At 34.4% G+C, this 25,895-nt stretch overlaps 2 protein-coding genes across 4 annotated transcripts in view; both read left to right on the top strand.

Annotated features, from left to right (window-relative positions):
- The window catches only part of LOC145254646 (protocadherin Fat 4-like), a 1,852,201-nt gene that overhangs the window by 1,621,025 nt on the left and 205,281 nt on the right, over positions 1 to 25,895 (top strand). For all 3 annotated transcript variants that reach the window (XM_080113277.1, XM_080113278.1, XM_080113279.1), the window contains one exon: positions 2,488 to 2,668. In XM_080113277.1, coding sequence (XP_079969403.1) covers positions 2,488 to 2,668 — 181 coding nt within the window. The remainder of the gene's footprint in view (positions 1 to 2,487; positions 2,669 to 25,895) is intronic.
- Positions 22,112 to 25,895, top strand: part of LOC145254647 (protein GVQW3-like) — a 153,569-nt gene continuing 149,785 nt past the window's right edge. Inside the window, exon 1 of the mRNA XM_080113280.1 lies at positions 22,112 to 22,125. The gene's annotated coding sequence lies outside the window, so the exon portion shown is untranslated. The remainder of the gene's footprint in view (positions 22,126 to 25,895) is intronic.

Genomic DNA, 25,895 nt, shown 5'->3' with positions numbered 1-25,895 from the left:
TATATATATATATATATATATAATCGCAGAAGGCAATTCGTGTCTGCTTCTGTTTACGATATTAGACATTATCTCCATATATCCATCCACAATTCGTATAAAATATTCATTACTTTTATTTGCATTTAAACTTTGTGAAAAGAGAGAAAATTAAGCCATTTTTTCTTCTTACTTGTCATCTTTTTTTTTTCTTTTTTTTTTTTGCATCAATCTGAAACTTTGTACTTTAAACGGATATAATTCGAGATGTTTATTTCTTCTCTGACTGTAATTTTCTGTGTTCCATCGCAGACGCCAAATTTGTCTTTCGTAATCATAAAAGCTAATAATTTTTTTCATGCCAGGGGTCAAAAAGAAATGAAAGAAAAATACTATTTAAAAAAAACAGGAAACTTTCCTTGTTTTCAATAAATACTTACTCTATAATTGTGTCTATCTGTTTATCTTCGGGAAGTTCCATTTTAGCATGTACTTATTTTATCTATTACTAACAGAAAAATCCAAAGTTGCTCGGGATTGAATAAGGACCGTTATATACTTTTCCACTATACATATAACACAATATTACTTTGCTTTCACTGACTTTCCTCTTCCCGCCCCCCCTCCTAATATAGTCAGAAGAAGTTGAAATGATGGAAAATTAAATCTTTCCTCTCTAGGACTTGTACAGATAAGCTACCCATCGGAAACTCTTTCAAGATTAAACATGGCTTTCAATTAAAAAAATTGTATTAAAATAACTAGGCTCACTATTTTGTACTTTTTCACTGTGTTCATGCACCATCTTTGTTCTTATTGATCCCCTTCCTCTTATGCAGCGTTCAAATATGGTGCAAAAATATTGTCGTTTTTTGCATACATATATATATGTGTGTAATAAACGACATAATGTCGTTTTTTGCAGATATATATATATATATATATATATATATATATATATATATATATATATGTGTGTGTGTGTGTGTAAAAAAAAACGACATTATTTTTGCACCAACCTAATAGTTGGAAGAAACTGAAATGTAAGAAAATCTTCTGAATTAGTGTCTTAGGCATATGGTTTCAAATTGATTAAAAAGATACGTATTTTTAGTTTTAATGGAGTTATCTCCCCATGAGTCGTTAATGGTGGAGGCACATAAATATTCAGTCCATAATGAGTAATGTAAAGATTATTCAGGATCTCTTTTCATCATCTTCCCCAGAAAATGTAATACATATTTTTACTTATATATAAACTAGCCTGAGTACCCGGCGTTGCCCGGGTGTTTGAAGGTGTGTGTTGATCAAAAAAAAAAAAAGTGGTATAAGGCAGGCAGGTTTGAACCCGTACCACAAAAGAGGAAAAGAACGTGAAAAAAAAACGTGACGTCTTTACCGTTGCGTCCATCGCCAAACCGGAAGTGGCGAAGGTTTAAATTAAGACTAGTCAATCGAAAAGAGTGGATGACTTTCGAAAATATCGGCTAAAAACGCAACCCAGCCTTGTAGAAAAGTGCCCAGTTGAGAGTGAAGGAATTAATGTTTTTAGCCATTTTTTCGATATTTGTCATCCAAAGAGCTGAGTTTCAAAACGATATCGATCTCATGAAAATTCGTTGCTTCTGTCGAAAGTTTTAGGCAGACATACATACATACATACATACATACATACATACATATATACATTTAAACAGACAGGTGAGATTTATATTATAGACTAGCGAAGGGTACCCGGCGTTGCCCGGGTGTTTGGAAAGTAAGTATGAGGATCGAACCCGAACCGTTGAGGCAAAGTTGTGAAAAAGAAAACGTGCGACGGTAACCATTGCCCCACCGCGAGATGCTTACGGAAACACGTTTGAATTTATTTAATTACTTGGATTTAGCAGGTGCCCGTTTTAATGAGGTAATGAGGTCAAGTTTGACTGCGGGATTTCATTTACTGCTGAACGCTTCCCCCCCCCAAGATGTTATAGGAAAAAGACTAACCCACATGCGGCGAGCGACAAATATTGAATATTTATCTTCCCGAAATCGAGCAAATCAAATAGACAGGCGAGCTTCGTTGTTAACTGTGAGATATTACAATTTATATGTGATATAAAAAGTTTTAAAAAGTAGTGAAGCCTTTTGTAGACACACAGAAAAAGCGAACACACACACATACATACATACATACGAACACGCATACATACATACATATATACATACATACGAACACACATACATACATACGAACACACACACATACACACACATACATACATACATACATACACGCATACACACACACATACATGCATACGAACACACATACATACATACATACGAACACACACACATACACACATACATACACACATACATACATACATACATATATACATACGAACACACACACATACACACATACATACACACATACACACATACATTTTCGCTTTTATATTTATAGATTTCCTATTTTGCGAAATTAAAATTAATTTTTTTTTCTTCTCATTTTAGTTGACCCTCTCCATCAATCGAATAAACCGTTATGCTCCTGTCTTCACTCAAGACAATTACCTATTCATCACGCGTCGGAATGTGTCTGCCGGCAGCTTCATTGGTCAAGTGAGCGCCTTTGACCAGGACATTGGACGGAATGGAATGATCCATATGTACAGGATCTACGGAGGAAATGATGGTCAGTCTATTTTTATCCTATTTTGTTTAATTTTTATTACGTTTATTTTTTTATAGATATATTCAATACATCGTCACCAGCCCCCACTAAATGAAATCTTATGTATTTATTTTTTATTTTTTATTCTTTGAAATAATCTAAATTTGCCATCAATGTTTTAGATTTTAAAAAGAACAAAGAAAATATTTTTTAAAATGATGAGTTAAAATTTTAGCAAGGGGTTCATTTTCCCATGTGAGTTTAACATGAAATGGTACTTCTATTTGACTTTTCAATCAGTGTTTAAAAAAGATAAAAAATCACAAACATATTATCGAAATTCAATCAGAATTATTTTTCATTAAAATTACATAACAAACTGAACACTCCTCTAAAATTTGAACTGTAAGCTTTTCAATGTTCTTTTTTATTACCCTGAGAAATTGATGTTCAATCGATATAGTAATCTGAAAAGTTTTATCGTAATTAAATAAAATTTGTAAAACGTGATCAAGAAATTCTCAAGAAATTTCAGCTACAAGGGGATCACTTATATTAATCTTAAATAGTAAAAGAACCCCCATCTAAAAATTGAACAGGTTGATTTAATTTTATGTATAATCTGAAATTGTAAGCTTATGTATTTTAGCTGCTTAAATATAGAACACAAGACTTTTCTTTTTAACCCTTGCATGCGTATTTAATGGTTATTTTCAGCTGGTGGAGATTTTACTGTGAGGTAAAATATCAGGTTGAGAAACTGCCGCTGTCTATCCTTCTCTCGAGAGTAGATGGAACTCATCTAGTGATGGCGTCACAAAAAAAATATACCCTTGATAGCCCTGGCGAAGCACCAAGTATTCAGCTACTGACAAGATTGGGGGGGTGAAACACAGAAATTCTTTTAGAGCCATTTTCGACTTGGGGTTACGGAAATGTGAACAATGATTCTTATTTTTCAGCGTGTAGACCAGAGATTGACAGAAAAGTTCAAAGGTGGTATTTTGCTGGATAAAGACTAAAGTGTGAGGGGAGAATCTGATGCTATCACTCAGGTGGAGCTTTGAAGACCACTACTATAGATAAGTGTCTCATCAGTATGGCTTGCACCATAGTATTCAACCCCTAGGCCAAGTGAAGTGAAGCTGGTACCTGCCAACTAATTGCTATAATTAATGGAATTATTACACTATTTATGATATGTACTCTGATTACGTTAGTCATTCATCCACTAGTATATATCAGGATGAATATAGATAAATAATTCACATATCGCTCAGTGATAGATTGAATAGGAAAACAAGCGAGGAAACAATGGTAAATAAAAAGGAAAAGAGAGTATGTACGACATAGATTTTTATATACTTGGTCGAGATTTATAACTGGTAGGGGGACTCTGACATGTTATAGTTAGAGCGTGTGACAAAGGATTTTGTAAAAGGTCTGTCCTGTGATCTCCTAGCGTGTTACTTTGCCATATTTGAGGAGATGTTGCTAAGACCAATCTTAAGAGTACAAAATCGACTTAGTGATCTAATTACTGGATTCAGCATTAAATAACTCAAAATGGTTTGATATGTCATAAAACAATACCACCAAACCAAACCAAAATCTGGTTTCTCCTGTAAAACATTCACAACAAAAACTACCCCTGTATTTACAACCACTGTGAATAATTTTCTTTTATTTCTCTGTGTACCTAAAACTAAACAGAAATTCCATGAGCAAAGTTTCTTTCTAAGAACTTCTCGTCTGGAGAACACAATACCACTGCACTGTTTCCCAGCCAACTACAACATGGTCATTTTCAAGTCCAACATTAAAAATTCTTCTTAAATGTTATGGGGACTTAACCGTTCACTCGTAATGGACTCTTCTGATCATTATAAAAACCCTGAGTCTCGTGGAGAATTATCGCGACCTAACTACAGACTGTCTAACTACCAAATAGGTAAATACCAAAAACGTTTCTTTGTATTCACTTTCTTGTACAATATATTCTTTTCTTACTAGACCCATTATTCGAGTCTTTGTTTATGGCCCTTTCTTAGGGCTGCAACACTAAATAGTGTGGTTAGTAGAGTGGCCTTTGGGCCTTGAAAAATGGTGACTTATTAGTATTAAAAAAATCGAAAAATGTGGAGTTTAATTCATAGTAACCTAATATTTTTATTTGGTCTTGCTACATCTTCATTTCTTTAAGGATTAAAAAAATATTTCGAATCTTCTATTAATATTGAACAACACGAGAAAATGGTCTGCTGCTCCTACTATTTCTTCAAGGATTAAAAAAACAAATTTTCAACCTCATATTCTGGTTTCTAATAAGCTACTTAACCAGGTTAGAGGTAGGATTTTTTACCAGCCAACCCTGTAACCCCTTTCTTCCCTATTGGTCTCTTGAAGGGCTTACTTTTTGGCTAATCTGTTTGCAGGCCAGGAGATTGAAGGTTTGGTCTTTCAGATTTGGTCTATTTTCAAATAATTCTACTCTCCTCTCCCTTTTTATTATTGTGATTAGCTCCTTATATCAAGTGGCTTCATACCTTGTCTGGAGTGATTTCTATTTAAAAAATTTAAATAACTAAAATAAATTTGGACAGGGGAGTCATATATACGTCTACTAATGTTTAAAAATTGTTTGTTTTTTTTTGTTGTTTTTCTTTTGTATAAATGCTCTTGGAAAAAGTATTCTTCTACAGTTAATATTTTATTATATTGTTTTGTCTGGAAACTTCTAAGCGATTTCTGACTTTCAACACTTTATACAACAGCTGTAATGTTTGCAAGTTTGATTTGTTGCGGCATTATTATGTCTGGCACCAAAACTCACACCAGATTGTATGGGTTAAGCAGAAATAAACAAACTCATCAGCCAATATGAAATGTAATAAAAAAAAATCATGAATCAAAATCTAGAATGAGCTGTTTATCACTGCTGATAACGGTTTTAATTGAGATTAGCGGGAGTCCCCGGTGTTGCCTCAGTGTGAGGAGGTTTTATGGTAAGGATATTGATCAACGGAGCTCTAAGAAAAAATGTTTCAAAATGCTGGAAAAACAATGAAAAATAGCAGCAAGTACCTGAGTAAAAAAAATTAGCCACAGTAGCTAGGCTCGAACCTGTAACGCTAAGAGGAAAAGGAGATGAAAAAAGGAAACTCTTTAGTCGCCGCACCCACCGCGATTTACTAGGTTGCAAGCGTTCGAAATAAGCTTAGTTATTGCAAGGAGTATGATGACTTTGCAAAAATGTTGACGCAAAAACTGACCCCTCCTTGAAAAGAACGGCTCAGTTGACCAGCACAGAATTAATGTTTTTCGACAGTTTTTGGATAATTGTCGTCCGAGAGTCTGATCTTTCTAACGATGCCAGTTTTGTTAGTATTGGGCGCGTATGTCGAAAGATTTCAACAGACATACAATCACACATACACATTTCGCTTTTTATAATATAGATGGCATTAAGTCAATAGTTGTCTATTGAGTTATCTTCTCTTTGCAGAAGTTTCTAACGTTAGATGACTCTGGTTGGCAGTCAATTTCCATATGCAGAAGTGTTATTAATATAAAAACTGTACTTTTTTGTTGAAGAGTGTAGATTATTAAACATGCGGAAGGAGGAAAAACTGACATGAGAGATAATAAATTTAATCGTGGTGCAAATGATTTCAGAATATAAAACAAATTCTCACAAATACAAAAATAACTTTTAGTTACAAAAATAACTAAGAAAAGAAGAATGCTAATAGTATATTCCAATTCTTATGTCTGATAGACTGTACAATATTATTTATATACTAGCAGGACTCGTATACCAGCATTGCACGGTGGATTGAACCTGCAAAAAAAAACAAGCTATGATTGTTAGTGGGAGTCACTGCCAGCTCAGTATAATAGTGGGCATAAGCAGCCGTTCAAAATGAATGCTCCGTGGCAAAGTCTCCACGCATTTCATATATATTTATATATTGAAGAGTTTAGCTTCGAAATAATCGAGTATATTTTCTAATGATTTAGTCTGAAAAAAAAAATACGAAATATTATTAAAAAAAAATATGTAGTGTAAACACAAGTATGTTTTATTTCATTCAATAAATTTCCTTATTTATTTTTCAGCATTAAAAAATGCAAATATTTGGGAACTAACCTCTTCAATTTGGTTGGGAAAAAATAAGTTTGTGTTATTTCGTTCAATAAATTTCTGTATTTATCTTTCGACAAAATAAAAAAAAATACACAACGTCGTCGTTGTTGTCATCGACGAAGACTTCGACGATTGTTTATTTTAAGTTTTTAGGAAAAATCTTAATGTAAAAGTCACAAATATATAACATATGTAATGCACAGTTTTGAAACATCAGCAGAGGATACGCAGTGTGTTTTTATGCTAAAAGAAATCAGTTTTGTTGATGTTTTAATGAAGGCGTCGTCGTCGACGAAGACGTCAGCATTGTTTTATTCTCTGTTAATAGAAAAAATCTGAATATGAAAGCTGCAAATAATTTGGAGTTAAAATATTTAATATTTGAATGCATAAGTAATGCATCGTTTTCAGATATCACCAATGTGCACACAGCGTGTTTAATGGTATAAGAACTCAGTTTTATTATTTTGATAAAGACTTTATCATAAATATGTCTCTTAGCGACACCATATTGTAATGTTACTAAGCATTCATTTATGAAGCGAATAACTGGATTTCGGAAGTGAGAATTTTCTGAGCTAAGCCAATTAGAATGTATGGAATTTGATGAGGTAGATGTTATTATTTACTAATTGAAAATAGGAAAGATTATGTTATGTCTATGTAAATATGAGCTAGTTACAATCAGTGTAAGCACAGTATCTGTTGAACACATAGAATTGTTTCCGGTGACAATTGATAGCAGTGGTAGGACTAAATATTTAGAGAGGAAAATAAAGACTCCTTCTTCTGAAGATGTTGTGATTGTGATGGTGTTGCTCCTAGGATGTAATGTAGCATTTTATTATCATGACTGTATAAAGTGGTGTTCGAAAGCTACATGAGATAGTGGCTATTAGGCTAAATGTATATAATTTTTATGTGGCATCTGTTGTTGCAAACCTATGATACTTTGGTCTAGAGGGGAATTTCTGCAGTCATTTTATTATATAAAGGGTAAAAAGCGTTTGTGTATTTCCACAAAAAGGCTTTTTGGGTGAAGGTTCTCGCGTCGGCTAGATTCCGGAAGAAGTTTTTTATACTTTCTAGATCATAAAGTATTTGTTCTGTAATTGGTCCTCGGTCAATGTAGGGGAAACCCTTCATACTGAGACAATTACTATTTACTTGAATACTGCCAGAGTGCACCCTTTTTTTGGGGGGGGGCTGCTTTTCCACCACATTAAAAACGACCTTGTGTCTAATTTGCTTGTGTGGAGAAGCAAATAAATAAAACGAAAGAAAGCAGAAAGCTAATCTGGCCTCTGGCCAGTTTAAAAGATGCGTGGCGACTCCTATGGTTCTTAACTTGATTACCAACTCATTGAATTCACTATCTGCTTTGGCTTAATGGTTAGCGAGGAAGATTAATTACCCTATGCTTTCAAGTTCGATCTCACCTCTCTCTCTATCTTTTTCTTTATTTTTTTATTTCGTCCTTTTGCCAATATCCTCCACAAGTTAATTACCAACTCATTTAATTTAAAGAGAGTCGCCAAACTGATAGGTCCTGAACTGTCATCTAAGCTTCAGCCTCTGTCCCATCGACGAAATGTTGCATCCCTCTGCCTGTTCTACAAGTATTTTAATGGTGAATGCTCCGATGAACAGCAAGCAATTGTACCCCTCAACGTAAATACCCCTGACAAACCTGACTAGCAGCTAAATCCCACTCCTACACAATAGAGATCCCTAGATGTAAGAGAGCTTTCTATTCTAGTAGTTTCTTCCCCAGAACCACTAGACTTTGGAATTCCCTTCCGGGTCCCTGCTTTCCCAACTGTACTGACATGCAGAAGTTCAAGTGTAACGTGAACCGACATCTTGCTGCCCAACTCCTTACATAGTATCCCAGTAGCTATTTCCCTGATAGTAGCCCCCTACATCCAAGTGGCAATGTGCCTTGTTTGGGGTGAAAATGTAAAAAAAATAAAAATTCACTATCCTCTTACTACCACTTTTTATTTATTTTTTTTTTTTTGCTCAACACACACCTCTGAACACCCGGGCTACGCTGGACACCCCTGCTAGTTTTATTATGTAGGAGATGCTATCTTAAATTGGAAAATATCAGAAAATTTTTTTTGATAGGAGACAAATGAATGACATTTGTTCTTAGATCAGGACACAAAGCTTTGTATTAGTTTATGACAATTTTCATACTAAAGTTGGATAAAAAATAAGCCCAAAGAATTAAAAGAACTCTAAAAGATGAAGGAAAACAGAGGAAAATATATCTATTTTTATGCAAGTTATAAATGTCTTTGTGAAGTGTAAAATATATATATTTTTGCGAATCTGAATTTAATTAATTTAGATTTGCAGATAAAGTTCAAGAAAAGAAAAACCGGTAATCTTTAAATAACAAGATTAAGGAGCGGGGTAAGTGAACATAATTAAAACAATGCAATTCTAAAAATAACAAACAATAGATATTTCTTTACAATGACACCGCCATCCTCCCTCTCACTCTAATCATCATCATCACCACCACCACCACCACCGATGCCTCTGTTCACTCTCGAAAGACAAAGGATATCCCCTGTAGGGGCAGCTGCATGTGTAACCGTGAGGCAAGGGTTGAGCAATCTCTAACCACACCTCTCCTGAATCGGCACTTTTCGAATCCAGTGGCAAGGAGAAGTCCAGGGCAACTGGAAACAATGCCGAGATAAGCAGAGAGCACATACAGTACCTGGAAGTCCCAAATGGTCACCCATTTAGTACTGACCAGGTTCAACGTTGCTTAACTTTGGTGATCCAGCAGGAACCGGTGTGTCATGTGATTATGCCGTACATATCACCACCACCATCTTCAGTTTAATGTTGTTAAAATGTTTTTGATTATGACACCAATGATTTCGGTAATCGTTTCCATAACCTCAAACTATAATAACCAACCAATCAGAAGCTTTAGAAGTTATTATAAAAAATGTCGAATTTTGGATTCAATCAATTCGCCGTCGCCTCTATCACAAAACGACTTAATATAGAGACTGGATTGATTCTTCGCCTCCATCTTTGTTACTAGGAATTACTTAACACTCAAGATCGGAACTGCATTGATTCTTCGCCGATTTGATTTACTGCCGCCATCTTTGTTCAACATAATGTCTCAACACTTAACAAATGTCTATTTTAGTGGAGTGAACAATGGTTTGGTTGTATATTGAACTTAGTGGAGATGCTGTATAAGGATAGGAATAAATCATCATCATCATCATTGGTATACTATCAGTTTTTACATGCCGGTATGTGTTGGGCAGCTTTTAGAAATTGATTTCCAAATTAACCAGGTTTTTATTATTCAAATCTCTCAACACTTTCTGTTTTTTCTTGGGCCCCCCCCCTACCAACTTACCATGCTACCTCAACTGTCCAACATCTATTAACCCAATAACTCTCATCTATTTTTTCATCCACACGTTCAGTTCAACGTCTATTTCATATGCTGGTATGTGTCGAGCGGCGTTTAGAAATTGACTTCCCAACTAACCTGTCTCTGGCTAGATCTTTAATTTATCCCTCTTTCTTCCAAACCCATTTTTAACACTTCCTCCAATGTTTGTTTTTTTTTTTTTTTTGGTCATCCTCTGTCAACTGACCCCGCTACCTCAACTGTTCTGCATCTAACACAAGAACTCTTTCATCATCATACTCGGTTTAGCATCTGTTTTACATGCTAGCATTTGTTGGACTGTTTTTTAGAAATTTACTTCCAAATTAACCTAGCCATGGCCAAGTCTTTATTTGTCAAATCTGTCAAATCTACCTGCATCACTTCTATATTTTTACTGGTCATCCCCTGCCAACTCAACTGTTCTACATCTATTATTCCAATAACTCTTGTCCAGTCTTTCATTGTCATATAATAACTTTTTTTTACATGCTGGCATGTGTTGGATTACTTTTAGAAGCTGCCGACTGGCACTGTTTTTTCAACTATTCCACATCTACTTACCCAACTATTCCACATCTACTTATCCTTTCATCGTTATATTCCATCTAACGTCTGTTTTGCATGCTGGCATGTGTTGGACTGCTTTTCCAAACTGATTTCCAAATTAACCTATCTGCACACATCACTTTATACTGCCCAAGTTTACAGACACAGAACAAAGAATAAACCACCTTATGTATATGGATGATTCGAAGTTGTTTGCAAAAAAGCAAACAGGAACTGGAAAAGCTGATAAACACAATTGGAATATTCAGCCAGGACATTGGAATGGAATTTGGAATGAAAAAGGGGACAACTAGAGACATCAAACGGTATAGAACTGCCCAAATAAAAAGATGAAGGTGTTGAATGAACATGAGACTTACAAATATTTGAGAGTTTTGGAAGCAGACACTCAAGTGTACCGAAATGAAAGATAAGATTGGAAAAAAGCGGCCGAGAATAACAAGGAAATTCTTATCGTTTATGATTTAATCATCCTATGAGATCATCAGAGATTTAGGCCAGGTTTCACTTTCATGCATCATCACGTAGTACCTGATAGACACTTCCATTGGTCAACAGTGGTAATGCTCTGCTGATTAGTAATGACATAAGTTCTCTGAACTTGTTCCCTATATTGTCCAGGTTTAATCTTCCTCTGAAGTCATCAGATCTAAATCTGTTCTGAAGACTCACATTACACATCCATTCTATGTTTCTGAATTTTTGAGATGAGGATTGGTTGTTTGTATTATTTGGATTCTTCAGGCTACTGTTCTCATCTTGAGTGTCATTTTTCACACTGTTTCGGTCGATATAACCTCCGACCTTCTTCAAGTGTATCCTTTCCAACTCGAGAACATTTCTGTTGAACTCGAGAATCTGGATGGAATTTCGAACGGAACCCCCTATTTACTTCATGAGGGTAGCATGCTTCCGTTCCGTCAGCCATCACTGGATCGAGGTGGTGCACTGGTGGAAAATCAATTGTAAAAGTGATATTCTCCTGAAGGTTGAAGGTTCAATTCTTAGTGTGGGCGATTGAAAAAATACAAATTACATAGAACCTCTATCCAGTCATGATAGACTCTTCCCTCGGTCAGCAGTGGAAACACTTTTCTGATTAATTATTGGGAGAACTTTTCTGTACTTATACTGTACTTATTCAATCCCAATTTTTGCAATTGCATTAGCACCTGCTCCTCCTGGTGCTCCAATGATATCATCAAGATAACTGATGATGAACTATTCCTGACGTCATTTCCAGTAAGCAGGTTCTGCTTTCCCAGTGAATCTGGATCCAAGACTCCGGGGAGGAGTCGTAATTTTACTTGTCCTTTAGTTGAGCAGAGTTTCCACTCAACTAACATTTGTCTGTATTTCTGTTAATATATTTTTCATTTCACTGTTTCCGAGTCTTTTCATTGCTATTCCTTTCAACATGTAAACCACAACAATTACAAAACTTCTGAACAACCTCAATAGTTTTGCCATCTTTGCCTGAAAGCATCCTGTACCTTTACAAGGCCACCATTCGCCCATATATGGAGTACTGTTGTCACATTTAGCCTGGTGCAGCTGCTACTAGTCTCTCACTCCTGGACAGGATTCAAAAGAGAGTCACGAACCTGATAGGTCCTGAACTGTCATCTAAGCTTCAGTCTCTGTTCCATCGACGAAATGTTACATACCTCTGCCTGTTCTACAAGTATTTTAATGGTGGATGCTCTGACGAACTGCAAGCACTTGTATCCCCTCAACGTAAATACCCCCGACAAACCAAACAAGTAGCTAAATCCCACTCCTACACAGTAGAGATCCCTAGGTGTAAGAAAGTCTTCTACTCTAATAGTTTTTCCCCAGAACTGCTAGACTTTGGAACTTCCTTCCGAGATTCTGCTTTCCCCACTGTACTGATATGCAGAAGTTCAAGTGTAATGTGAACAGACATCTTGCTGCTCATCTCTCTTCATAATATCCCTGCAACTTATGTGCCCGATAATAGCCCCCTACTTCAAAGTTGCACTGTGCCGTGTAAGGTGAAAATGGAATTTAAAAAAAATATATATATATATATATATATATATATATATATATATATATACACACACTAGCTGTATCCTGCCACGCGTTGCTGTGGCTCAATTTGGTGTAATGGAAAAATCTAGTAAAAAGAGAAAATGCATGTTTCTCATATTCTTAGTACAGCAATCCACTCCAAAAAGTGAAAAAAAAAGGGGGGGGGCGAAAATGAAAAAAATGGTACTCTTGCAGAATTTGCTCCAGATCATTGGGAGTTTCCGGCAATCATGGCTTGGGATCAACCAACAATCAGTGGATTAAGCCGAACGTTGCTAAAATGTTGAAACCCTAAATCAAGTTTTTTGTTTTTTGTATTCAAAAATGTGAGTTTTTAATTAATATTTGGGGGGGGGGGGTACTACACACAGATTCGAAAAAGTTGTCTAAAAACAAATAAATGAAAGCAAAGGTAAGGTAAGTTACGTTTCTACCTAACTGGATAATTTTTTTAGTGTTTTTATTTAATGTAAAATGTTTAATCGGCTTGAAAAATGCAGTGTTTATCGATGTATCTGAAAAAGAAAAATGGTCGTGGACTCTGTTGAATATGTTAAGTTTGGGAAAATAAGTTAAAAATTAAAAAACTATACAAAACAGTGTCAGAAACCCATAGAATATATGTTACCGTGACATAGGCTGACATATTCGATGGGTTTCTTACAGTATTTTGTATATTTTTTTTTAGTTTTAACTCATTTTCACAAACTTAACGTAATCAACAGTGTCCACCACCATTTGTATTTTTCAAAGACACCGATAAACACTGTTTTTTCAGCCGACTAAACCTTACATTAAATAAAAAGGGTTTGTATTACTTAACACAGATTCGAAAAAGTTGTCAAAAAATAAATATATAACTAATAAATGTTATCAAAGGTAAGATAAGTTAATTTTCTACCTAACTGGATAAGATTTTAGTGTTTTTATTTAATGTAAAATGTCTAATCAGGTCGAAAAACATGCAGTGTTTATCGGTATATTTGAAAAATACAAATGGTGGCAGACTGTGTTGAACACGTTAATTTTGGGAAAATGAGTTAAAACTAAAAAACTATACAAAATACTGTTAGGAACTCACTCAATATATGTTATTGTGACATAGGCTGACATATATTCGGTGTTTTTTTTAACAGTATTTTGTATAGTTTTATAAATAAACTAACACTACTCAAGTTTCATCATTACTGGTCATCACAGTGTTGTCTCACAGGCCACCTGACACTTGGCTAAGAGCAAAGTGTAGTATCTGTTCTGATACTACACTTCGCCTTTTCTGGCCTCAATCAGTGGAGGAGAAATCCTTCTAGATTGAGGCAATTTTAATTTTTGTTCCTATCCAGAGTGCCCCTTTTAAGGGAGCTAGATTTTCCATATAAAAAACCGACCTTGTGTCTAACTCTGCCCTCGTGGGGAGTCAAGTAAATAGGAACCCTTATCCTTGAATGACCTTTGCGCCTTGATAAGCAATGACCACACACCTCCTAGTAAAAGATGACAGTTTAGGACCTATCCGGTTGGCGACTCTCTTTTGAACCCTGTCCAGGAGTGAGAGACAAGCAACAGATGCACCAGCCCAAATGTGACAACAGTACTCCATACATGGGCGAATATAGAGATACAGGATACTTTCAGGTGTAAGTAAATTTCTTGCATGGCAGAGAGAGAGCCCACCTTCTTTGCAGCAGCCTTGGCAATGCTCTCAATATATCTATTCCAGTTCATGTTCCCTGTTAGTAGCAAGGAAGATAGAAAACATATAATTACATTAATTTACTAAGCCGGCTTTCGTCCACACTTATCGGAGTAAATTACACATAAAACGTAAAATATCGTAATGAAAACAGGTGATAAGTTTTGGGGGAAAGAAAAAAGAAATTTATTAATGAGTGGGAGGGGAGTCACAAGTCGATTACATTAAGCCCTAGAGGCCACTCTTTTCGTTTACATATGAAAAATTTTAATAACTTAATAGATGATAATGAACCAATTTATTTTTATCATTAATGATATAATGATAATGGTTCCGTTTTTTTTTTTGTTTTTTGTTTTTTCTGTTTTAATGATCGCCATCGGAACAACAACTATCTGTAAACGATAAACGAATTGTTTTCATGTAGTTTTGGCTCCTCAGGTTTCTTTCCAAAGATTTTCCATCCGTGGAACACAGTATCACAGGACTGCTTCCCTGCAAACTACAAGATGATCGTCATCAAGTCCAATCTTAACAAATATTTTTAGCAGTCCTCTTAAGTAGTCAAATGTTACCTCATGATGTTATGAGAAGAACTATGAAAACAGAATATTCTTTTCATTGTTTTGACTCTCTAGTATATATCCGACACAGTTAATCAACCAGGAACCACACCACTCTGTATAAAAGCATATAAGATATCAATGGATACACATTCGAGAGAGAGTCAAAACAATGAATAGAATATGCTGTTGCCATAGCCCTAGTTATTAGTCATCAAGCTGACAATTATTATCCTCGAGTGGCTTTGAGCCTTGGTAAGTGGTGACTTGTTAGTACAAAACAAATGTATTGCCCTAAAAAAAAAAAAAAAGACTTAGAATCCTGTGTGCGGCTTGGGGAAGAAAAGAAATAACGCCGAGGATGAGAAGATTTATAAACAGTGATGGTGAGATAAACTCACTTGGGGTTTTGACTGCCTGTTAACTATTTCCATCAAGAATTATATCCTCTTCAATAATTGGTTGATTAGAGATAAAAGTTTGTCACCATAGGTGGCGCTGTTGCTAATCTATTCAGTTTAATGGAGACATTCACTGATTTGCATATGAATGGTGGTGACTCATTGATTAGCCAATCAGAATTAATCTCTAGGGAAAAACACGTTGAACACACAAGTGACATTTTTCTGTGGCAATCTCCTGGGGTTTGGGGGATGATAGTATTCATTATAAATATTCATTAGGGTTCATTTTGTAATTTTATATTTGTAAAAAGATTTTTATCCTAATTATTCCCCACTCCCCTCCAACAACATATTTTTCCGTAGAGGGAAAGGCAATATCAAAAGAAATAACGACAACGTCTATCTGTATCAATTATACTTGAGGCACCCCAGATGCAAATTTTGTAGAAGAGACTGGGAAACCAAAAGAAAGAATGACAAAATTTATCCATACAAAAATATGTCGACATTTATTGATAACTTGTTATGGCAATGAAAGATAAAGAACGTTCTAGTGAAACAAGTTTGTGTGTGTGTGTGTGTGTGTGTACCGAGGTACATAGAAATTGAGTACACATCTTCATTACGACTGTGGCTTTGTACGTTTACATGTGAATAAAATGGGACAGGTATGGAGATGTGCAGATGTATCTTAGCGTGCCTCTTTTGTATGTGCGAATTGTGTATATGCGTTTGATCAGTGGTATGCATATGTTTTACTGTGTTGAGCATATACAAATTTGCGTAGCATTTCTAGTTTCATTAGTCGAGGACCTTCGCCTCACATGGGCTGGGCAGGAATGTGTCGTGCATATACGTGTTGTCTGTGGAAGTAAAATAGAAAAGAGAAAAAGAAAGCTGTGTGCTTGGGTTTTTATAGTACGTGCGAGATTTGGAAATGATTGAAAGTAATTGCTAATTTGAGATTTTATCCACTCTGGAGTTGATACATAAAAACAACAATCACTGCCACTGCTTCTTCGAACAATCTCTTAACTAAGAAACTGACCTCATTAAAAAGCCAAGACCTACCTTAGAGGGAAAAGGCAATATCAAAATAAAGAACGACATGTTTATTTCGGCTGGTGCCGTTCGGGTTTGCTGTGTGACAGTGGATATATGTGAGGTATATATTGCAGATGTGTGTATCTATTAGCTTTGTCCTATTTTGTTAGCGCGAGTGTGTGAGCATCTGTTAACGTGTGTATGTGCTGGTGCTGGACGTACAGTTATTTGTGGATGTCTATCATCATGGGTGAGCTATTTGCCTTTGGCCAAGGGCTATTTTGAATGACTTTCTCATGTATGTCATGTCTCAAAGAAAATTCCAGAAAATAGGGGAAAAAAGTGTGTTGGGTTTTTATAGTATGCGCGAATTTTCAGCAGTTAATATTCTTGTATCAGTTATTGTTTACAACAAACTACTGATTGGAGATTTTTGTCCAATCCAGAACTGATATGTAAAACCATGTCTGTTGCTTCCTATAATCTATAATATTCGCTTTTCTGGGTTAATGTTAATCACATCAAAATCAAAATGCTTGAATAAATAACTATATATATATATATATATATATATATATATATATATATATATACTAGCAAAAGTACCCGTCGTTGACTGGGTTCAAAAACAGCTTACAGAAAATGGACTCTGATTCATGAAAGTATGATAGGTTATGAAAAGGAAGGGTTGTAAAGAGATAGCTTCGAATTTGGGGGTATCAAAACCAAAGCAAAATATGATGAAAGTAAAAATAAAATAGATAAACCCCATAATTTATTATACCATACCTGTTTACACTGAAACACTTATCACAATGTTCTGTGGATCTATATTAAAAAACCTTTTTAAACTTTGTGACATATTTCCATTCTATGGCGGTCAGGTGCGAACGAACACCCCATAATTTTATTATACCATATTTCTTCAAACTGAAACATAATTATCAAAGTATACTTACGCAGATAGATATGAAAAGTCTTTATTAAAGTTTGTGCATATTTCCATTTTATGGAGGCCAGGCGCGAACGCAGACCCCACAATTTTATTATACCATCCCTATTTAAGTTAAAACATACTTATCAAAGTATTATTATGTACATCTATATCAAAAACACTTGTAAACGTTTTTTTTTTATTTTTAAATTTTTTATTTCCATACTTTGTGGACCAGGCGCGAACACAGACCCCACAATTTTAATGAACCACCGTTCTGCCAGATCAAACATACCCATTCCTGTGTCTCGATACATCTATCATTATATGTGATCAGTTTTCTATAATAGTCAACCATATAGGAGTCTATTCGTGACCACACGCACACCTTCAGCTTTATATTATATATATATATATGTATACTCGGGGTTTTTTATATTCAAAAGTAATGGACTAATGAATTCAACGAGGTTGTTAGATAGTGCTCAATAAAAAGAGCTGATAATACTTGTTTATTGTTATATAATCATGCTCACATCCCGCTGCTACAAATAGCCACTTGTTTCAATCAAACAACAGATATCATCAGGCAGCGACTTGACTATTCAAAAGTTCAATGAATAAAATATATATATATATATATATATATATATATATATATATATATACGAGCAAACAGTTAATGAAACATGTTAAAAAACATTTTGAAAAAGAGTTAAAAACATATTCAATCTGAAAAGGAAACACTTGATAAGTGGATAGTCCTTAATCCACGGAGTTTCAAAGAAATACTTTCCTTCTCATCAGAGAGTAGGAATTAGCAAAATGCGAGATCGGATTTTGCATATAAAAGTATTTGATGAAACAACAAGTAAGTCAAAGATTTTACTTGATAACAAAAAAATGAAACAGAGGGAGTATGGGGAAGAAAAAGGTGATTACACGTTTTGGTAAATTTAATTGTAATTTTTATTATATATATATATATATATATATATATATACATATTAAATTGTGATTCAATGAATTTCAAAAAACCCTTATTGAAATGAAGTGGTTGAGTTTCATATCAAAGATTTTTATTATTCTAAGCAAGACAAAGAATACTTTAGAAAATTAATCTCCTGGATCTACAATTTTCATATCCTTTTCTTCAAATCCTCTTGCTACAGGACTTCTGATTAATTATTTTGACTTTGACTTTCCATGTCTCACTGACTTTAGCAAATAGGGTACATACCTTTATAAATATTTGCTATTATTTTCTCTCCTCTGATGAGATGGTAGACATCGAAACCCTATAGGTTAAGGAGATTAATTTTCTAAAGTATTCTTTGTCTTGCTTAGAATAATAAAAATCTTTGATATGAAACTCAACCACTTCATTTCAATAAGGGTTTTTTGTAATTAATTGAATCACCATTTAATTTATTTGTTTTATCTTGCATATCGAGCAATTCTTATTTAGATGGGATAATTTATAGAATATTACCGCCAGTATTATTTTGTAAATCTTATAACCACAGGTTTCCATATCAACTGATTGTTAAATAAAAAAAATTATTCTGAAGTGCGTGTGTATATATATATATATATATATATATATATATATATATATATATATATATATATATATATATATATATAATTTTTGGAATATATTTGAATACATAAGAACCGAAGCTTCTGCATCATTTCTTTCTTTAAATATATATTCCAGAAAAAGGGAAGGAAGCTGTCTGCTTGGGTTTTTATAGTATGCATGAATTTTCACCAGTTTATATCCTTGCGTCTATGATTTATTAAAAGCAACTGTTGATTTGAGATGTTGTCCAATGAAAAACGGATATGCTGGCTGCTGTTTCCTGTAACGTTTGTCTTCCTGGATCGATTTTTGCATGAAAATTGAAATGTTTGAATAAATAAAAAAAGAAAAATCTGTGTACCATTTTTTTTTTTTTTTTTTTTTTATAATTCATCTTTTGAAATAATCTGTTAGAATGCTACTGTTTCATTTTTATGCATTTTTTTTATGCATCGAGGAACAAATTTTTCAAATTATTTGTTCCGTTGAACTGTCAATTTTTTTGTGACATCTAGCCGATCGTATTTGAAATTCAAATTTATTTTTCGTTGTTTGTCATATAGCCAATATTTGGAAATTTGATTTCTTTTTTCTTTGTTAGTTTTAATTAAATAGTAGACCACCCATTGGGTCAATATTTGTTATATATCTTCTATTCTATATTTCTATATAAAAGGCAAAATGGGCGTAGGCGTTTGTGTATGTCCACGAAAGGCTTTTTGGTTGGTGGTTTTCACGTCAGTTAGATACCGAGAGAAGTTTTCTTATACTTGCTAGATCGTAATATCTCAGATTAGCAAACGGACATCATCGCCATCTTTTTTTTTTTTTTTTTTATCGAATTAAACAAAATTTCCGTCGTCTCGGCTGTTTGTCTTTTTCTTTTTCATATAAATAAAGCGAAACTAATCAAACGCAAACGCCAGCTTCCAGCCTTCACCTGGATAGTATCTGTTCTGTAATTCGTCTTTAGTCAATGTAGGGGAAACCCTTCATACTGAGACAATTACTATTTATTTGGATACTGCCAAGGTGCCCCCCTTTTTGGGAGGGAGAGTTGCTTTTCCCCCCACATTAAAAACGACCTTCCTGGGAGCTTTAAAAGTAACGACATTTCTGCAAGTCATCTTTTTGATTGACATCGCTAAATTTAAACGCTTTACACTTCCGGTCGCGTCATGGCGTAGAGGTAAGACGTCAGGGTTTTTTTTTTTCACTTTTATTTCTGCCTTCACATCACGGGTTTGAGCCTGCCTACCTACGACCACTTTTTTTTTTTTTTTACACCTACAAACATCAGGCTAGTCTATATATATAAAAGCGAAAATGTGTCTAGTTTTCAGTTTGCTGTCTAACATGGTGTATTCTTGCATTGTTACAAATTGCCGGGGAAATTATCCAAATGGCCCCAAAGTACATATATTTTCTTTTTCTAAATTTTCTCAATTTGGATACGTGCCATTAGAAGGGAAAATTGTTATTCCAACCAAATATAGTAAAGTAAGTAATGTTATTTATTTTTTATTTTTTATTACATTTTCACCCCAAACAAGGCGCATTGCCACTTTGGTGTAGGGGGGTACTATCAGGGGGAGCAACTACTGGGGCACTATGTTGGGATTTGGGCAGCAAGATGTCGGTTCACGTTGCACTTGAACTTCTGCATGTCAGTAGAGTTGGGGAAGCAGGAACTTGGAATGGAATTCCAGAGTCTAGCGGTTCTGGGAAGAAACGTGTATTTAATTAGAACTGTATTCAAGTACTTTCATAACGTTTAATAACATTGTTAATATAAATTAAAGAAACAATACTATTGCTAATACAGCAAATATTATGTTGATATTTTTTTTACTGTTTATTTCCTATAAGGCTAAAAAGTCTATCAGGAAGGTTGAAAATTTAATTTAATTTTGTTTGGGGTTTAAAAATTATAAACAAATAATTTTTACATGAGAATAATTGTCAAAATGTCATAATAAAACCTTTCATTGAGTATGTCCAAATATTTTTAAGTTCTATATTTTTTTCTAAAGTCGGTTTGAAAATTATTCACCACGCGGCTATTAATGAAATTAGCTGTGACTGAGCGTCATATATTAAAATTGATTGTTTCTTTTTAGAATTATAAACAAATAATTTTTACATGAGAATATTTGTCAAAAATATTTTTTTAAATTTATTTACTTGCCTCTCCACGAGGGCACAGTTAGACACAAGGTCGGTTTTTAATGTGGGAAAATTCAGCTCCCCAAAAAGGGGCACTCTGGATAGGAACAAAAATTAAATAAAAATTGTCTGTCATGAAGGATTTCTCCGCCACTGACCGAGGACAGAACAAATGAAGTGTAGCATCAGAACAGATACTACACTGTGATTTTTATTATTGTAAATGTTTGTTTACTATCTTTTCTTAGATTTTAGCAATAGTTTACATTATGGTATGAATGTTTTCTTTAATTATGTTTTTAGGAATGTGAACATTATTTTTGGCCTAAGCATGTAAACACTCAAGATGAGAACATTAGTCCGAATAATCTCTAAAGTTCCAAAAAATAACGTTCAACCCATGTGATTTTTCTCTAAATTAAATTAAAAAATATATTTCTGCAGTATTAACTTTTATTGTTTGTTTGTATTTAAATTATTTTTTTTAATTTCAATTTTTTTAATTTTATCGTTTGTTTTTACTTTTAAAATTAGTCATCGTTGGTGTTTAATGTTTTTAATTCTTTGTTCCCTAAATTCATAATTCAGTTTTAAATTGTATATTGCTTTAAAATTACTTAATTTTACATAGATAATATTTATATTTTATATTGAATAAAGTTCAGTTTCAGTATTAATCGATCTGTGTTCCTTTTTCTTTTTAAAAACGTTTTATTGCTCTTTTTCAAATGGCCCTGATATAGTACTGACAGTCTGGCAACTCTTACCTACATTGCCTGCAGGCATTTTTCAGTTAACAGACCTTCTTCTTACTCTCGGTGGCCGTGGTAAAAGTATTTCCATCGCTAAACATGCAAATTCAATGGACGCATCTTAAAATAGTTGTTCCGGTTTTCTTTTTTACAGTTTAAAATAAAGAAAGAATTCATTAAAACAAGGGAAATGACTCATCAAGATTCTTTCTTTCATTATCTCTTTATCTCAGCCTTGTTGATATCTGCTTTAACAAAAAATTTAAAGATTTCTGTGAAAAAAAAAAAAAAAAAAAAAAAGTTTTCATCTTCCTCCGGAATTGGTTAACCAATTTCTGCCCAGTTAAACCGAGTCAGATTCGTGATCAAATTCCTTTCTCTAGAAATTCGACCAAAGCTCGGATCGTTATCAGCAATTCAGATTGATCTTTGGATTTTTTTTTTTTTTTTTTTCTAAATTTTCATTTTCATTTTATTTTTTCTTTTGAAAACATCCTTTATTTTTTTCCTTAACTTTTTTTAATTATTATTATTTATTTATTTTTTTTAATTTAGAAAACCCTGCTTATCTGTATCGGAATTTGTTTTTATTATTTTTATTTTATTTATTATTATTTTTTTTTTTTTCTTTTTGTCATCAAAAGATTGCAGTTGCCTTTTTGCATTAAGCAACACTCTTCCCTCTCAACGAAGCCATGACACCCTAATACAATAACAATGAATAACGAGCTAGTCCAAAAAGGCAATTACTAATGAATCTGATCCTCACTGGGTATCTCGTATTCCAAAATGTTTATTATAATTCAGCATTTATTTATTTATCTATTTTATTTTATTTATTTTTATTTTTTGATTGGCTGTATCTTATTAAATCAAATACTGCTAAACATAATTGCATGGCATGATGTATACTCCAGATGCAAGGCGTTAGGGTCAAGGTACCTAATAGGAAGTTAACATGGTAATATTAGTGTAGCGTTTGAGGTGACAAACGCACCGAACGATGAGGTCAAACTGTCAGATCAAGACGACAGGAGGAAAGGTTAACTACTTGACGCATGCACCGGTCACAAAGCAGGTCACACTATAACCCAGCAAAAAGGGGAAAACAGACAGATGCGGCAGGCAGTCGAGAGATCAACACCGCACAAGTGTGGCTCTAATCTACCCACTTTCTCATTCTGTTCTCCTCTGTTCTCTGGCTAAGTGCACGTATTTTTTTATGATGTGGTAACGACAGTCAGAAAATAAAAGTTTTATATTTTTTTATACAAACGAGTTTACGAGTTTGCTTCCTTGCTGATGAAAGACAAAGATCGACTACGTTAGTACTGTTATTTCTGTAAGGAGACAATTGGTAAACATTTGAAGATTATTGAGCAAATGCAAAACGTTTTTAGAAAAATGACTGGATTTAGCATTAACTCATCAAAAATGTAACGTTACACACGTTGTAACATGTAGAAACCCAACACGTTGTCTAACGTGTTCGTTACAGTTCAAACCTCTCCCGGACCTCCACGCCTTCCGGTACTGTCGAAAAGGAACAAAAACAATAATCGACTAGACTTTTCTTTCTTTTTTAACACAAGTTGTTTATTACCGTTTTTCTTTCTCCCCGTCTCGACACCAGCTTAAAACAGCCTCTCGCTGCCACTGCGGATGGGGGTGCACATGTCCATCTCCACTGGAATGCGTTTTTCTTTCTGCACCACTACACGACGACAATTGCTTGTCTGCGACTTTACACATCCATCTTTTTCAACCACACTTTTTCTTCTTCCGACAATGTGGTGTCTTTATTTTCTTCTTCTTCTCATGCAAACTTCCTAATTTGCATATGCGTTTTTTTTTCGGCTACTGCTGCTAATATCTTTGCAAGTCAACTATCTTAAAGCTCCTGCCGATATTTTCCCACATACTCATACACGCTCTGTTACAGTTGTAGATTTCGCCACAAGGAACAACAACAAGGAAAAACCTTTTTCCCAGTTAAACAACAGAACATTTATTTACAGGTACTTTCCTGCCGGGCCATGTTTAGCACGTGTCTTTGCTGCTTGCTCTTGGCCCACATATGTGTCGTGTCACATGTCTAACTCTCCGTGATCTCTGTGTGTAAATAATGATCCTCAGTGTGCACGCACATTCTGCTTTTTATAATCTGTTTCTTTTTCCTTGCTGTGACGTCACTTCGCACACAACTCAGTCATTTGCATACACCTGTCATGCACGCATCTGTGCTCCGTTACAAAAAGAGTTGATATGCCGTAAAATAAGACATAACAAAACCAAAATATTTTTTCACCACTAAAAATAGATTTTGGTATTGACACAATCAAATCACTGATTGTTGAGTACAAATGAACTTTGAATGTGTTCCACACCCCAACATTATGAGATGCTATTTTTGGTATGAATCGATCATTTTTCTTGTATGTATGAAATTGAAAAATAACCAGTGAAGTTGGAAAACATGTGTTGCATGGAAAGAAATTTTATGCTACAATGTATGTATGATGTGAGAATTAGATCTAATAAGCTCAGGGGAAGACCAAATCTGGACAATATAGGGAGATGTGTGCAAAGAAGCAGACTTAGTTGGTATAGTCACATTTAAAGAATGAATTAAGTTCTTGGGTTAGTAGATGTAGAACAGTTAAGGTAGCAAGGTTAGTTGGCAGTGTAAGATCAAACGAAATTAAAGGGGAAAGTGATGTGGATGGACTTGAGAGAAAAGGATGCTAAATAAAGATCTGGCAAAAGATAAGTTAGTTTGAAACTAAATTTTTTAAATGCATCCAATGCATGGCAACTAGTGATGGGACGATTTCAATATTTTCTGATTCTGATACCATTACCGATTCCGATTCTTTATAAATCTGTAAATATTATTTTTCCCCCAATTACCATAAAACACAAGTTAAATGTACAGATATTTTCTGAAATGTAAAAAAAAAAAGAACATGAGGAGGGGATTATCTATAGATTTTCTAGTTCCACTGGTTGTTTAAAACCAATCAATATTTACTTTTTAACATTACTACCAACAGTGGAAGATTTTGTTTTAAACAAAATCAAATAAAAAAGACAATTTAAAGAATCGTTTTTGGCATCAGGAAATAGGCACAGATTTTTCAAATAGCAATACCACCAAAAGTTCTGATTTTTCTGATTCCAGATTCCGATTCCAAGTAATCGTCCCAACACTAATGATGATTCTTCACTTAAACTAAAAATTAAAGTGAAGAATCGTCGTCCTTATCATATTCAGTTTAACATCCATTTTACATGTTGCCATTAGTGTTGGGATGATTAGCGTTGCCATGATTAGCGTTGCCATTAGTGTTGCCATGATTAGCGTTGCCATTAGTGTTGGGATGATTAGCGTTGCCATTAGTGTTGGGATGATTAGTGTTGCCATTAGTGTTGGGATGATTAGCGTTGCCATGATTAGCGTTGCCATTAGTGTTGGGATGATTAGTGTTGCCATTAGTGTTGGGATGATTAGCGTTGCCATTAGTGTTGGGATGATTAGTATTGCCATGATTAGCGTTGCCATGATTAGCGTTGCCATTAGTGTTGGGATGATTAGTGTTGCCATTAGTGTTGGGATGATTAGCGTTGCCATTAGTGTTGGGATGATTAGTATTGCCATGATTAGCGTTGCCATGATTAGCGTTGCCATTAGTGTTGGGATGATTAGTGTTGCCATTAGTGTTGAGATGATTAGCGTTGGCATTAGTGTTGGGATGATTAGCGTTGCCATTAGTGTTGAGATGATTAGCGTTGGCATTAGTGTTGAGATGATTAGTGTTGCCATGATTAGCGTTGCCATTAGTGTTGGGATGATTAGCGTTGCCATGATTAGCGTTGCCATTAGTGTTGAGATGATTAGC

This window comes from Euprymna scolopes, chromosome 30 (genome assembly GCF_053919585.1).
Source record: "Euprymna scolopes isolate OS-2025 chromosome 30, ASM5391958v1, whole genome shotgun sequence".
NCBI lineage: Eukaryota > Metazoa > Mollusca > Cephalopoda > Sepiida > Sepiolidae > Euprymna > Euprymna scolopes.
The sequence above is the reverse complement of the archived record's forward strand: the minus strand, read 5'-3'. Positions and strand labels throughout refer to the sequence as shown.